Raw genomic sequence first — 15,376 nt, 5'->3', positions numbered from 1 at the left:
ATAAATTATTCTCTATATGTTTATGTTTTTATTTAAAGATTTTTTTTTTTTGCCACCCTCATGACATACGGAAGTTCCTGGGCCAGGGAGCAGACCCGAGCCACAGCAGTGATAATGCCAGATCCTTAACCTACTAGGTCACCAGGGAACTCCTGTTTATATTTTTAAAAGGACAGAGGTTTCCCTTTAAGATCAATAATGAGAGAACTTCCTGTCACGGCTCAGCGAAAACGAATCTGACTAGCATCCACTAGGACACAGGTTCGATCCCTGGCCTTGCTCAAGCCACGCGTTGGCCATGAGCTTTGGTGTAGGTCGCAGATGCAGCTCAGATCCTGGGTTGCTGTGGCTGTGGCGTAGGCCAGTGGCTACAGCTCCAGTTGGACCCCTGTCCTGGGAACCTCCATATGCTGTGGGTGCAGCCGTAAAAAGACAAAAAAGGTCAATAATAAGAGAAAAAAGTAATTCGCAAGCCAATTGAAAGAAACAAGTTTTTATGTTATGATTTTATAAAATTTTTATATTTAAAAACTTACCTTTAATTTGTAGTGACATATGATTCCTATTTTAGAAGAATGATTAATTTTTGGAATCCAGACAGAATATTTCACCCAACTAAGATAATGCATATATTTAATTTTTTTATTTTCAGTCATGTGTATAATGTACTATTATTTTTTAACTACTTATTGAAATCTGCCGTATTGAGTGAGAAAAGACTGCAGCGGTTCACTTAAGGTAATAGACTTAAAATTTTGTTAAAAAGTGCATTTCTGTATATATATCTATGCATAGAAGAGTCTGGATGTATATCAGATATTAAATGCTAATACCTAGTGATAGGATTATGAGTGATTTTTATTTTATTCTTCATACTTTCAGGATTACTTCTAGTTTTTACAAAGAGCATACCTTAATATTTGATTAAAAAAAATCATCTTCATTTTGTAGGGAGGGAAGAGAAAAGAGCAAATTATCTTTAAACAGTTAAAAGAGTGAAAAATCTTCTCTAATTAAAGGCTTTCAAAGAAAACCAGGATGAAATCTGAATCTCTGAATACCAATTTCCTTTTTTTTTTTTTTTTGTCTTTTGTCTTTATAGGGCTGCACTGGCGGCATATGGAGGTTCCCAGGCTAGGGGTCGAATTGGAGCTGTAGCCGCTGGCCTACGCCACAGCCACAGCCATGCCAGATCCAAACTACGTCTTCAACCTACACCACAGCTCACAGCAACACCTGATCCTTAACCCACTGAGCAAGGCCAGGGATTGAACCCTCAACCTCATGGTTCGTAGTTGGATTTGTTTTTGCTGCACTGCAGCGGAGCTCCTGAGTACCATTTTCAAGCTGCTGTTTATTTATCTCTTGATTAACCTTTCCATTTTATTTCGTTTTGTTCCAGGCCAGCCTTTATGGATGAATATGAAAAGATCGAGGAAGAACTGCAAAAGCAGTATGCCATTTATCTCGAGAAGTTCCGCAATCTGGCTTGTCTGGAGCAGCAACTGGAGGATCATCACAGGATGGAGCAAGAGAGGTTTGAGGTGAGCGCTCGGCCTTGCGTGCAGGCGGCCCCTTCCGAGGTGTCCTTTTGTACGTGCTGACGCCTCGGTGTGGAAGTGTCGCTGGGAAAGGACAGGTGTTGCTTGTTCTCCCTGATCAGGCGAAAGATGGCTCATGTGATTCCTTTTGCTTTTCTGGTTGTGTGGTCTGGACTCCATGGTTGTCAAATCTTTGAGAGTAGGTTGTCACCCGAGTTTGGTCAGTTAGGACAGTAAGACAGGCTGGCCTGTCACCTGTGCAGTCACACACAACTCCAGGCTTAGAAGGGCCTGGGCTTGCTTTCATGATGTTCCTGTCACCTGTCTGGAAATTCTTTTTTTCATTTTTTGTCTTTTCAGGGCCGCACCCATGACACATGGAGGTTCCCAGGCTAGGGGTCGAATCGGAGCTGTAGCTGCTGGCCTACACCACAGCCACAGCCACGCAGGATCCAGGCCGCAGCTGGGACCTACACCATAGCTCACAGCAGCACTGCTGGATCCTTTACCCACTGAGCGAGGCCAGGGATCGAACCTGCGTCCTCATGGATATAAACTGGGTTTGTTAACCACTGAGCCATGACGGGAACGCCTTGAAATTCTTAGTAATATTTAAGCGCATTTTGTTTTGTACTGAGTCCCACAAGTTATGTAACATGGCTGAGGACAGATCTAAAAACTTGCTTCAGGAAGGTCCCTTGTGGAGCAGTTGGTTAAGGATCTGGGTGTTGTCACTGCCATGGCTTGGGTTGTTGCTATGGCTTGGGCTCATTCCCTGGCCTGGAAACGTCCACATGCCACAGGCATGGCCAAAAAAATAAATAAAAATAAAAATAATACATCAGAAATGATGACAGTCGGAGTTCCCATTGGGGTACAGCAGATACAAATCTGACTAGTATCTGTGAGGATGTGGGTTGGATCCCTGGCCTTGCTCAGTGGGTCAGGGATCCAGTGTGGACATGAGCTGTGGTTGTAGGTCACAGATGTGGCTTGGATCCTGCGTTGCTGTGGCTGTGGTGTAGGCTGGCACACCTATACCACACCTGGCACACCTACACCACACCTGGCACACCTACACCTGTGGACTATGCCTTGGCTGTGGCAACGTCAGATCCGGGGATTGACCTGTGTCCTTACAGCTCCGATTTGACGCATAGCCTGGGAACCTCCATATGTCAAGGGTGCGGCCCTAAAGAGACAAGACAAAAAAATTTAAAAAGCCAGTTTCCTCTCCCATTCTCTCTCTCTTTCTTTTATTTTTTTTCCTCTTTATGGCAGCACCTGCGGCATATGGAAGTTCCCAGGCTAGGCGGTCAGGTCAGAGCTGCAGCTGCTGGTCTACACCACAGCCACAGCAATGCCCATTCTGAGCTGCATCCACGACACTGCAGCTTGCAGCAACGCCAGATCCTTAACCCAGTGAGCATGCTAGGGATTGAACCTGCATCCTCATGGATACTAGTCGGATTCTTCACCTGCTGAGCCACAACAGGAATTCCTCTTTCTTCTTTTTTTTGGCTGCCCCACAGCACATGGAGTTCCCTGGCCAGGGGTCAGATCTGAACTACAGTTGTGGACTCTGCCTCGGCTGTGGCAATGTCAGACCCTTAACCCATTGTGCTGGGCCGGGGATTGACCTGTGTCCTTACACTGCAGAGACGCCACCAATTCTGTTGCGCCACAGCAGGAACTCCTCATTCTCTTTCTTGATAGCCATCAGGGCACATGTTGTAACCTAACTCAGCAGCGGGCGGCCCGTTCTGTCCTGTGTGCACATGCCTCTCAGGTGCATGCGGCGGGCGTCTCCGTGTTGTCAGTGTTTATAGAGGCAGGGAGGGGTCGGGGGCCGGGGGTGGGGAGCATGGATTTGGGGCCAGCGGTGCCCCTTCTGGGGCCTCTCTCTGCACGAGGTGTTCGTGTTCTTCCCCTTCCTGGAGTTTAGTCTTTGCTGCTTCTGCCCGCGTTTTGCAGTCCTCGCTCCAACGGTAAGAATCATCAAACAGTCCACCAAGGGTCCCGTCCTCTGGCTCTTGCTTTTCCTGTCCCGCAGGAAGCTGAGAACACCCTGCGTCTGATGCAGAACAAGCTGAAGGAGGAAGAGAAGCGCCTGCTCAAGAGCGGAAGTAAGCCTGCGCCTCCTAAACGGCCTGCTCGTCCGGGCCGCGTGGGTCTTGGCCTGGGCAAACGCACACGTATCTTTATTTTCAAACGGCCATTTTCTCACGCGTCTTACATCAGGTGTCGTTTTCATTTTCTCAGGAGCTCAAGAGCCTGTTTTAGATTACGTGGCATTTTTAAGCACCTTTGGTCTTCGTGCCAGTGAAGTCACATCGCCCCTGTTTGGATGATGCAGTTGGTTTGAATCATGCACAAGAGCGGATGTGCGCTTGGAGGCCTGGTGGGCGCCTCACGTGCCGGCCATCTGAGGGCAGCAGGCTTCGGGGCGCAGTGAACGTGCGTGTGCTTGTCAGCAGCATCCCCGCTGTGCACACCCCCGCCCCGTGGCCCCAGTGACCCACAGTCGTTCATCCGGGCTGTCACCCGTGGGGAAAGGGGGCTCCTACACGCACGCGCTAGACGCTGGGAAGGACGGTTCCCGCGGCTGGTTAGCGCCCTTCTGTGAATGTCACTGAGGTGGCGGTCATCTCCCTGTCGGGCTGATGGCTTGGCCTCAGAGCCGCTTCTCTTGCTCATTTCTCTTGTCCGTTGTGACCTGCTCTCTCAGGCGTGAGGGCAGCGTACCTGGGACAGCAGGCATGTCCTCGCTGACTTTTCCACGTGGGTCTCCGTCCTGTTGCGGTTGTTCTGTGCCCCTCTCCCCTGAGTCTCCAGAAAGTCTGGGAGGAGAGCAGGGACTGCCGGGAGACCCTCCGGGGCAAGTTTAGAAAATGCCAAGGGCCTCTCTAGCCAGAGCAGCCGCTCACCTCTGTGGTTCCAGGTCCGCCAGGAGAGCCTGACGCCGCCCTGAGGGATAAGCCTGCCTGCCGTTTATCCCCTTCCAAGAGGCCCGGGCGGTGGGCCGCATCCCGCGCTGCCCCCGGCCCAGCCTGTCAAGGCCTTTCTCACCGGACTCGGCCTGCTTTGTGATCCATAGGTTTGGGATCTCACAAAGGACAGAGAGTCTCGTGCGTGTGTGTGCTTTAGTGTTTTTGGAAAAATGATTTCCGGTTTAAACCAGCTTAATGAAGGATAGCGTTCCGTCAGTTCACAGTGAGCAGGGAAGTTAGGGAAATACTCAGGAAGAACCACTCTCAGGCCTGGTCATCCTGCGCTTCCGCTGTCCCGTCTTTTTTTGCTTGTCTGCCTGTGTGTGTGGGAACAGTGCCCAGAGTGTGGGATACGGAAGAGGAGAGAAGTCAAGGAAGACCCCGTGGTCTTTCCCCTGTCTGTGAAAGACTCCTCTGGGCAGAAGAATCTGGCGGTACAGACACAGGGATGTGGGGTGGGAATGAACAGATCTCAGAGCTGGAGGAGGCCATCTCGTTCAGGCTGCGGTGCCCGCAGCTGATGGAGCCCAGTGCAGCCTTACCAAGTGTCTGTCCCAGGCGCTGAGGACAGGCGGGGACGACAGACAGGGACGCTTGCCTTAGCAGTTTGACATGCTGGCAACCTGCTAGGAGACAGCTGACAAGCAGGCTGCTGAGGCCAGTGCGAAAGGCCGTGGAGGTCGGCGAGGGGGCGTGGAGCAGGTGTAATAGAATGTAGTTTTTTTATTTTTTAAATTTTTAAACTTTAAAAATTTTTTTGGCTGTGCCCATAGCATATGTTCCCAGGCCAGGGATCGAACCCACACCGCAGCAGTGACCTGAGCGGCAAGAGTGACAACACCAGATTCTTTAACTGCTGGGCCACCAGGGAACGCCTAGAATCCTAGTTTTAAACCGGAGTCACGGTACACCTCATGGGGAGTTGCTCCTGCAGAGACTAAATCTCTCCCTTGGGGAGAAGAAGGTTCCAGATGAGGGAAGTCCCAGAAAGGCTGTGAGCCAGAGCCCAGGGGAGGGGCTGCATTTCCCTGAGTGAGGCAGCATGTGAACACACAGGGCTTGAGTTCAGGCCGATTAGATGAGCTGGAAGGTGGGCCATGTGCTTCAAGGGTTCATATCTGACAGATAACATCTCGCTCTTTTTTTTTTTTTTTTTTGACCGCACCCAAGGTATATGAAAATTCCTGGGCCAGGGCTTGAACCCGTGCCACAGCAGTGACCAGAGCCACAGCAGTGACAGCCCCAGATCCTTAACCCACTGCGCCACAAGAGAACTGCCAGATACCGTCTTTTCTTGAAGAAGGCGAAGTCATTTCACATTTGTCTTTGGGGTTTGGAGTAAAGGGTTTGAGGAAGAGGAAGTTTGAGTCAGTAGAAGTGGGAGTGTGCCCGAGATGCTCCAGTGACTGGAAAGGCGGAGTGCTCTGGGCAGATGCCCTGAGTAAAAATCAGGGATAGCTCTTCATTTTCCCATCATCCTTTTAAACCTCGTCGGTGGTGGTAGATTTATAACCGTATCCTCTATAGCCGTCAAACGCTGTAGCACTAGGGACTTAAAAGAATCCTCTGAATTTAGAAGATGACCCAGGAATTTCTAGAAAGCAGCTGAGCAACCTTGCTGTGATTCTGTTGTTACGTTCAGTGGAGAGCAGGTGTTCGTGCGTTTCTCACACACTTGCTGCCTGCCTCTACGTGCCAGGTGATGGGCAGCCGTGAGAGCAGCAGCGATGGAACAGGTGCTCGGCAAGCTCCAGGCTGATAATTGCAGTCAGCACCGGCCCCGAGCTGGTGTTCTGAAGTGTTCTTGGAAGCTAGCTAGTCCAAGTGGATATGCACTGTTTCTGGAGGATATATACGAGGTTGTAAAGACTTCGTTTAAGAGAAAAGTAAAATGACTCATTAATAATTTTTTTGTATTGCTTTCTTTCCGAAGTGACATTTTAGATATGTTGGGTTAAATAAAACATTATTGAAGGTAATTTCCTTTTTCCCTTTCACTTGAATGTGGTTACTAGGAAATTTTAAATGGCATCTGGGGCTGGCATATTTCTATCAGACAGTGCTGATCTAAAAGGAGAAACTTGGGTGTTCCCATCGTGGCTCAGCAGAAAGGAATCTGACTAGCATCCGTTGAGGATGCAGGTTCCATCCCTGGCTTCGCTCAATGGGTTAAGGATCCAGCGTTGCTGTGAGCTGTGCTATAGGTCACAGACGTGGCTCTGATCTGGTATTGCTATGGCTGTGGTGTCAGCCGGTGGCTACAGCTCTGACTTGACCCCTAGCCTGGGAACTTCTATGTTCCACAGGTGCAGCCCTAAAAAGACAAAAAACATACGAATAAAATAAACTTGGAGTTCCCCGGTGGCCTAGTGGTTAAGGACTCAGCATTGTCTCTCCTGTGGCTTGGGTTTGATCCCTGGCCCAGGAACTTTTTTTTTTTTTTTTTTTTTTGATCTTTTTGCCTTTTCTAGGGTTGCTGCCACGGCTTATGGAGGTTCCCAGGCTAGGGGTCTAATTGGAGCTGTAGCCACTGGCCTATGCCATAGTGACGCCAGATTTGAGCTGTGTCTGGGACCTACACACAGCTCACGGCAACGCTGGATCCTTGACCTACTGAGAGAAGCTAGGGATTGAACCTGCAATGTCATGGTTCCTAGTCAGATTTGTTAATCACTGAGCCATGACGGGAACTCCTCGGGAACTTTTTCATGCCATGGGTGCAGCCAAAAATAAATAAATAATAAAAGATAACCTTAAACAGAAACTGACTGTAGTTGAGGTGGAAATGAAGTATATTTCATTGTGGGTATAGTTTGAATTCTTGTGCTAGCGAATGAAATGGAGCATCTTTTCATCTGCTCGTTAGCTGTTTGTGTATCTTCTTTGGAGAGCTCTGCTCAAGGCCCTGACACATCTTTACGTCGAGTTATCTTTTTATTGCTGAGTGACATAGTCTAGGTGCTAGACCTTTATATGATTTGTGATCTCCAGAAATTTTCTGTCATTCTCCAGGCTGTCATTTCACTTTGTTGATTCTGTCTTTGATGCACAAGCTATTCATCAAGTCTGGCTTATCAGTGTTTACTGTTGCTGTTGTTGCTTGTGCTTTCGGTGCCCTATTTAAGGCACTGCCGAATTCAGGGTCACAGTTTTACCCCGAGGAGTTTTCCTCTAGGAGTTTGGACATTTTAACCTTTGCATTTAGGCCTCTGACCCACTCTGAGTTAATTCTCGTGTATGGTGCAGAGGTAGGGGTGCAGCCGCGTTCTTTGGCATGTGGCTCTCCATTTGTCCCAGCACCGTTTTTGGAAAGTCTGTTCTTTCCTGGTAGAATCATATTGGCACTCCTGTTGGCCCTACTCATTTATAACACATCACTGACAACTCGGTGATTTCGATGACCGCACCCCTTAACTTTAGTTTACATGCTTGGTCCTCAGCCTGTTGCTGTGAGTTCTAAGAGGAAGCGGTACGGAGCCTGAATTGCCTGTAGTAATGTCTTAACTCATGATAGGAGTTCCCATGTGGTGCAGTGGGTTAAGGACCTGGCATTGTCACTGCAGTGCCTCAGGTCACTGCTGTAGCTCGGGTTCCATCCCTGCATGCTATGGGAGCCGCCAGAAAAGAAAACAACAACAACAACAACCAGAAAACAAAACAAAAAAGTAATGATAACATTTGCTTTTTATTGTGTGGGGTGAGAATTTAATGTCATCATTTTCCTGAATAGTGATCTCATTTTATGGTCATTAACGTGTGTTACTGTTTGATCACATTTTCTCACGGCTTCTGTCAGCTCCGTTGCCCTGGCGGCCTCGCAGGATGCTCTTGCTGACATTTCTCCAGCTCCCAGGTGGGCCCCTTCGGGCCGTAGTGCAGGCTGTCCCCCTCCGGGCCGGGGGACCAGAGGACCTGCCCTGGGTGCCCCGCCGGACGCAGCTGCCATTTCATTGGGCGCAGCCAAGCGTGTTCGTCGGTGACGGTCACGCTCCTTCCAGACCATCAGCGCAGCGGCTGCAGATTCTTGCAGAGCCGCCTTCTGAATCCTCTGTCCCTTCTGGGCCCAGCGAGGTCGGGCCGGGCCGGGCCGTGGGAACTCGCCTGGGGGCTTCCACTAGAGAGTGGTGTTCAGCCTGCCGCAGACTCCAGAGGCGTCCTGAAGATGTTAAAGCGAGCGGCTGTTGGTTGAGGATGGCCTTTCCTTATCTTTAGGGTGGGCTTCCTCAGGTGGGGAGGGTCAGAGCCCCGGCTTCCTGCGCCGGTCGGGCGGCCGTCTCGCCTGGGCAGCCCACCCAGGCCCTCGCTAGCCTGGCGCCCCCTCATCTCCAGGCTCGTTCTGGTGCAGCTGCTGAGTTTTTCCTCGTTATCCTCAAGGAGCTTGAGCTGTGGTACCACAGCCCAACTGCGCAGAGCAGGGTGCCCCCTCAAATCACCAAGCACGTGCAGCTCCCTGGAGGGCTGGCTTGTCCCCTTTTTAACGTCTATACTGAAAGAGTGTTTCTGACTGATACGGCTGACCGGCTTCTTTCTTGCTCTGACAAATTGTTTTTGAGAGGCATGCCGAGGCGCACAGATGGCTCTTCACAAGAGCCTTGTTGGACAGGAGCCATCTTAGAGGTGAGGTAGGAGCTGCCCTTTTGTTTACCTGCTTGTGTTCCTGCCAGGTCATGACGACTCGGACATGGACATCCAGGAGGACAACGAGTCCGACAGTGAACTGGAAGCGAGACGGCTGTCCAAGCCGTGGACGGCCGTGGAGGTGCTCATGCAAGGTACCTGTCACAGGCAGGGATGGCCAAGATTGGGTCCGGGCTGCTTGGTTTCCAGGCCCATAAGCACACTGCCCTGGCGTTGATCAGGATTTGTTTTTTTTTTTTTTTTTTGTCTTTTGTCTTTTTGTTGTTGTTGTTGTTGCTACTTCTTGGGCCGCTCCCGTGGCATATGGAGGTTCCCAGGCTAGGGGTTGAAGCGGAGCTGTAGCCACCGGCCTACGCCAGAGCCACAGCAACGTGGGATCCGAGCCGCCTCTGCAGCCTTCACCACAGCTCACGGCAACACCGGATCGTTAACCCACTGAGGGAGGGGCAGGGACCGAACCCGCGACCTCATGGTTCCTAGTCGGATTCGTTAACCACTGCGCCACGACGGGAACTCCAGGATTTGGCTCTTAAACTGCCCGGTGGGCATCTTTGCTGCTAGTCCTCTCACCTGGGGGCTCTGAGCAGCTGGCCTCATTTATGGCTTGGTACTTGTCACAGAGGCAACTGCCACTGAGGTGAATTCTGCCCTTTTGGGGTCCAGACTGCTCTCAGTTCAGCTACATCCCTGGTGGTCAGAGAATTAATGCACAAAGAGGGAATTATGTGAGCACATCTGCCTTTTTTCGGTTTTTGCTTAGGCCGCATCGCACAGCCGCTTAAAGGGGGTGTGTGTGTCTCAGTTCCCAGACTAGAGATGAAGCCTGGGCTGCAGTGGAGAAAGCGCTGAGTCCTAACTGCTCGGCCATGAGGGAACCCCTGAGCATCTCTGCCTTTAAAAATGTTCGTCTAGGCGTTCCGGCTGTATCAGAGTGGCTAAGGATCTGGCATTGTCTCTGTTGCAGCATGGGTTCGATCCTCAGTCCAGTGCAGTGGGTTAAGGATCTGGGGTTGCTGCACCTGTGGCTCAGGGTTCGCTCCCTGGCCCAGGAAGTTCCATGTGCCATGGGTGGTGTAGCTAAAAAACCAAAGGGTTCTTCTAGTTGTTGTCTTCTCACCACAAAAGAGTCAAGCAATAGAATATGAGAAATAAATGTGGGTGCTCCTTTAGGGTCTTCCTCGTGTTCTACTCCCTACCGTAGAGAGGTCAGTGGCCAGTGGCTTGAGGGCCCGTCCAGCCAAATTGCCTTTCCACATATATATATGTGCTCACACAAACACACAGGCACACTCAGACTCAGACACAAAAACCACCTGAAATGCTTTTTAACCTAAATGGGACCAGGCTGTGTGTGTGGTTCTGTACTTGCTTTGTAAAATGATTATTATATATCTTGGAACTCTTCCCATGTCAGTAAACTCTAAATCTGCTTCATTCTTTTTGACAGCTGCATAGTATTCCATATCTCTCCCCATAATTTCTCTGGACATTCCATATTGATAGACAATTTAAGTATTTCTACTCTTTTCCTGGTATGTACATCTTTCTGCATATCTGCAAATGTTTCTTGAGTTTTCATCATTAAAACTAGAAATCTTGGATCAAAGGTTATTTAAATTTTTATTTTGATAGGTACTACTAAATTGCCCTATATTTGCCTTTAAAACATTTCTTATCTACTACCTGTTAAATTTTGGAGCACAATTGCATTTTTATGTACGTAATACTTTAAAGTGGTAAGTCTTCATTTTATTTTTTTAATTTTTAAAATTTAGTTATTTATTTTCCACTGTACAGCATGGGGACCAGGTTACACATACATGTATACATACTTTTTCTCCCATTGTGGTGTTGCAATATAAGTATCTAGACATAGTTCTCAATGCTACACAGCAGGATCTCATTGTAAATCTATCCCAAGAGCAATAGTTTGCATCCGTTAACCCCAAGCTCCCGCTCCCTCCCTCTCTCCCCGGGCAGCCACAAGTCTGTTCTCCAAGTCTTTTCTGTGGAAACGTTCATTTGTGCTGTATATTAGATTCCAATTATAAGTGATATCATATGGTATTTGTCTTTCTCTTTCTGACTAATTTCACTCAGTATAAGAGTCTCTGGTTCCATCCATGTTGCTGCAAATGGCATTATTTTGTTCTTTTTGAGTGGTATTCCATTGTGTAAATATACCACATCTTCCTAATCCAATCGTCTGTCAGTGGACATTTGGGTTGCTTACATGTCTTGGCTGTTGTGAATAGTGCTGCAGCGAACATGCGGGTGCATGTGTCTTTTTTAAGGAAAGTTTTGTCCAGATATATGCCCAAGAGTGGGACTTCTGGGTCATATGGTAGTTCCATGTATAGATTTCTAAGGTACCTCCATACTGTTCTCCATAGTGGCTGTACCAACAGTGTATGGGGTTCCCTTTTCTCCACACCCGCTCCAGCACTTGTTATTTGTGGACTTATTAATGATGGCCATTATGACTGGTGTGAAGTGGTATCTCATGATAGTTTTGATTTGCATTTCTCTAATAATAAGGGATGTTGAACATTTTTTCATTTGCTTGTTGGCCATCTGTATGTCTTCCTTGGAGAATGGTCAGTTCATATCTTTTGCCCATTTTTCATTCGGGTGGTTGATTTTTTGGGTGTTGAGTTGTATAAGTTGCTTGTATATTCTAGAGATTAAGCTCTTGTCTGTTGCATCGTTTGAAACTATTTTCTCCCCTTCTGTAAGTTGTCTTTTTGTGTTTTTTTTGGTTTCCTTTGCTGTGCAAAAGCTTGTCAGTTTGATTAGGTCCCATTGGTTTATTTATTTATTTATTTTTTTGTCTTTTGTCTTTTTGTTGTTGTTGTTGTTGTTGCTATCTCTTGGGCCGCTTCCGCGGCATATGGAGGTTCCCAGGCTAGGGGTTGAAGCGGAGCTGTAGCCACCGGCCTATGCCAGAGCCACAGCAACGTGGGATCCGAGCCGCCTCTGCAACCTACACCACAGCTCACGGCAACGCCGGATCGTTAACCCACTGAGCAAGAGCAGGGACCGAACCCGCGACCTCATGGTTCCTAGTCGGATTCGTTAACCACTGCGCCACGACGGGAACTCCCCCATTGGTTTATTTTTGCTCTTACTTCTGTTGCCTTGGGAGAATGACCTGAGAAAATATTCATGAGGTTCATTTTATTGTAACTTCTCTTGTTAACTGCTTTCTCTCATTCTCAGCCTGTCTGTTTTTTATTTATTACATTTCATTTTTTCATAGACTAATTAGATGCTCTGATTTCCTTTTTTTTCGTCTCTTATCTTTTTAGGGCCGCACTTGTAGCATATGGAGGTTCCCAGACAAGGGGTCAAATCAGAGCTACAGCTGCTGGCCTACACCACAGCCACAGCACGCCAGATCCCTAACCCACTGAATGAGGCCAGGGATCGAACCCACAACGTCGTGGTTACTAGTTGGGTTCGTTAACCACTGAGCCACGACGGGAACTCCTCTGATTTCCTTTTTGTTCCTTTTAATCTTTTAGCAGCTTCATGGCATAAATAGAAATTAGAGGTTTTGACTCCCATTCTGCAGCTGGGAGCCTAGGCCCTGGAAAGGTGTGGGAGTGGCTCAGTAGGACCTCCAAAGGGCGCTGGTGCCCCTAACTGCTCCCTCTGGCCACTCAGCCTGCAGAAGTAAAATCACAGGGTTTATTTCAAAAAACTAAATAAGATCTTCAGACAGCTCAAGAGTTACATTTTATCTGACCCGGGGAAAGTCCGGAAGCAGCTCTTGGTGGCCGTCTTCCCTGGCCTGAGCAAGCTCCTCTGAGCTGCCCGAGCTGCTCGCCCCGAGGCCTGGCCCTTTCACAGGTGCCCTTTCTCAGCCTTCAGATGTGCATGCAGTTCTCTGCCTCCCCCAGGAAGGGTAGCCCCAGAGCTTTTGCAGAGGCCACTCTAGGCAGCACTGACGCCCCGAGATGTGAAGAATCGCTTAGTATTTCTGAGCGAGAATCCTGGGTGTTATGAGAACAAGTTAGAGAATCCTTGGTGTTTTGAAGGATGAACTAATGTGATCCTAAATTATTTTACATTTTACTTTTATATATTTTTTTAGGGTCACACCTACGGCACATGGAAGTTCCCAGGCCAGGGATCGAATCAGAGCTGTACCTGCCGACCTGCACCACAGCCACAGCAACACTGAATCTGAGCTGCCCCTGTGACCTAGGCTGCAGATAGAGGCAGTGCTGGATCCGGACAGGGATCAAACCCAAAACTGTGTCCTCACAGAGTCAGCGTTGGCTCCTTATGCCACTGAGCCACAGTGGAACCTCCAAATGATTTGACTCTTTGAAGCTCAGAGAGAGATCTGAGTACAAGTGACACTGGCCTATAAAAGGGGGGTGTATTTCTTTTTTCAACAGAGAGCACATCTGTTCCACTACCTATGTACTAATAATGAGATTCAGTGATTTTTTTCCCCAAAAACATTTACAGGATAAATACTTATTTTTCTGATTCATGAGTTGTGCTTATACTTTATTGCCCTTTTCCTCCTTTTCATTTTTTTTTTTTGTTTGTTTTTTTTTTCTTTTTAGGGCCCCACCTGCGGCATATGGAGGTTCCTAGGCTAGGGGTCTAATTGAAGCTACAGCTGCCAGCCACAGCCACAGCCACAGCCACAGCCACAGCCACAGCCACATGGGATCCAAGCCGCATCTGGGACCTACACCACCGCTTACGGCAACACCGGATACTTAACCCACTGAGCGAGGCCAGGGATTGAACCCGCAACCTCATGGATGCTAGTCGGTTTCGTTTCTGCTGCACCATGACCGGAACCCCTAGGAAAAAAAATCTGGAATGCAATTTCCTGCCTTATTTCACAGGGTTTTCATAACCTCACGTGTTGGTTCTCCGCAGGACGAGCCAGTAAGCGCATCGTGGGCACCATGCAAGGCGCAGACTCGGACGACGACGTGAGTTCCCCCAGCTCCCTGAGCGCTCCGCTCTCGGCGGTCCTGGGCTGGCCTCATGGGCGAGGTTGGCCGGGAAGCTAAGCGCCTCTGATCAGCTTAGTGCCAGGCGCTGCTTCCCGCCCGGCCCACTGCCGGATTCATGGTGGAGTTTGGCCTCCCAGGAGCTGGGCCCTCCTCTTTGCTTGTTGGCGGCTCATTTCTTTTCTTTTCAAATGGATGCGCTTGCCCGACCTTTTTTTCCTTCCCATTGTTCTTTCCATTCTCGCTTTCCAAAGATGGAAGCAGCACCAGCTCTCTTAGGTAAATGCAAGACTTCCAGCTCCAGGAAGCAGGTTGGTTTTCTTTTTCCCCTCATCCATTTGTGAGTGTGTGGGTGTGTGAGAGCGAGAGGGAGGGAGGGAGCACCGCTCAGGGCCTGCGGAGGGTCTTTGCTAAGAATTCTGCCTTGTCTCCTGGGCAAGAAACCGCTCATGTGGGTTCCACAGCGAACGGCAAAGTCAGATAAAGGACGCTGTGCTAACGCGGAGGGAAGCGCTGAGCGGGAGACAAGCAAGGTCGTCCGGCCCTGAAACTGTGACCTAGGAACTGAGGGACGCTTCTGCAGGCCTGGGTCGAGGCAGCCCTCGCCTCAGCTCCGTCGTTGGGAGGGGCCATGCACATGCTGCTCTCCCGAGACCAGGCCCAGGGATGCTGGGCATCAGGTTGCCGCTCCTTGGTGCTGCTGAGTGGAGGACGGACTAGAAGCCAGCAGATGGGGGACGAGCTTCCCTCCTGGGGTCTGGGTGCTGGGCTGCACGTCCGTCGCCCTGGGCCTGCCTTTCTGGCTGAGTCCTGAGTCTCTGCGGGGCTGGGAGGCCCAGGAGGCCCAGGGCGACTGGTCTGATGGGGTCGCACCCTCCTGGCCGGCCGAGAGCCACGCGTGTCTGGGAGCACGGCACTGGTGCCTCCCCCAGCCGGGGCCGCTGTCCTTGTCGAGAGGTGGGTTAGGAGGACGGTCAGTGCTGTGCTGTTGGAGAAACGCACTCGGGGGTCTGGGCGGGATGCGCAGAGACGACGCGGCCTTGAATTCATAGAAGGCAGTCTATAGAGAAATAGAGGCCGCCTCAAAATACTCTAACAAGGTAGGGAGTGGGTGGCCAAACAGCTCCTATTACCAATGCCTCTTAACCCTGGAGACGGAGGTAGAGCACGTCTGGCGAGGAAACTCACCGGGAGAGCACAGTGCGGCTTTCCTGATCATTTCCTC

General features: G+C 49.6%; 1 protein-coding gene across 9 annotated transcripts in view; it reads left to right on the top strand.

Annotated features, from left to right (window-relative positions):
- Window positions 1-15,376, top strand: part of CLUAP1 (clusterin associated protein 1) — a 35,923-nt gene that overhangs the window by 17,422 nt on the left and 3,125 nt on the right. For 4 of the 9 annotated variants that reach the window (XM_085015591.1, XM_021085673.2, XM_021085672.2 and 1 more), the window contains 5 exons: window positions 1,403-1,544; window positions 3,595-3,667; window positions 9,196-9,303; window positions 14,075-14,130; window positions 14,406-14,462. In XM_085015591.1, the coding sequence (XP_084871717.1) occupies window positions 1,403-1,544; window positions 3,595-3,667; window positions 9,196-9,303; window positions 14,075-14,130; window positions 14,406-14,462 (436 nt within the window). 9 annotated transcript variants of the gene reach the window in all.

Source organism: Sus scrofa, chromosome 3 (genome assembly GCF_054392235.1).
Source record: "Sus scrofa isolate SSC_HxYL_T2T_F1_AM1 chromosome 3, Sscrofa_HxYL_maternal_Yorkshire_Landrace_v2.0, whole genome shotgun sequence".
NCBI lineage: Eukaryota > Metazoa > Chordata > Mammalia > Artiodactyla > Suidae > Sus > Sus scrofa.
This window is presented reverse-complemented; position numbering and strand designations above follow the sequence as displayed.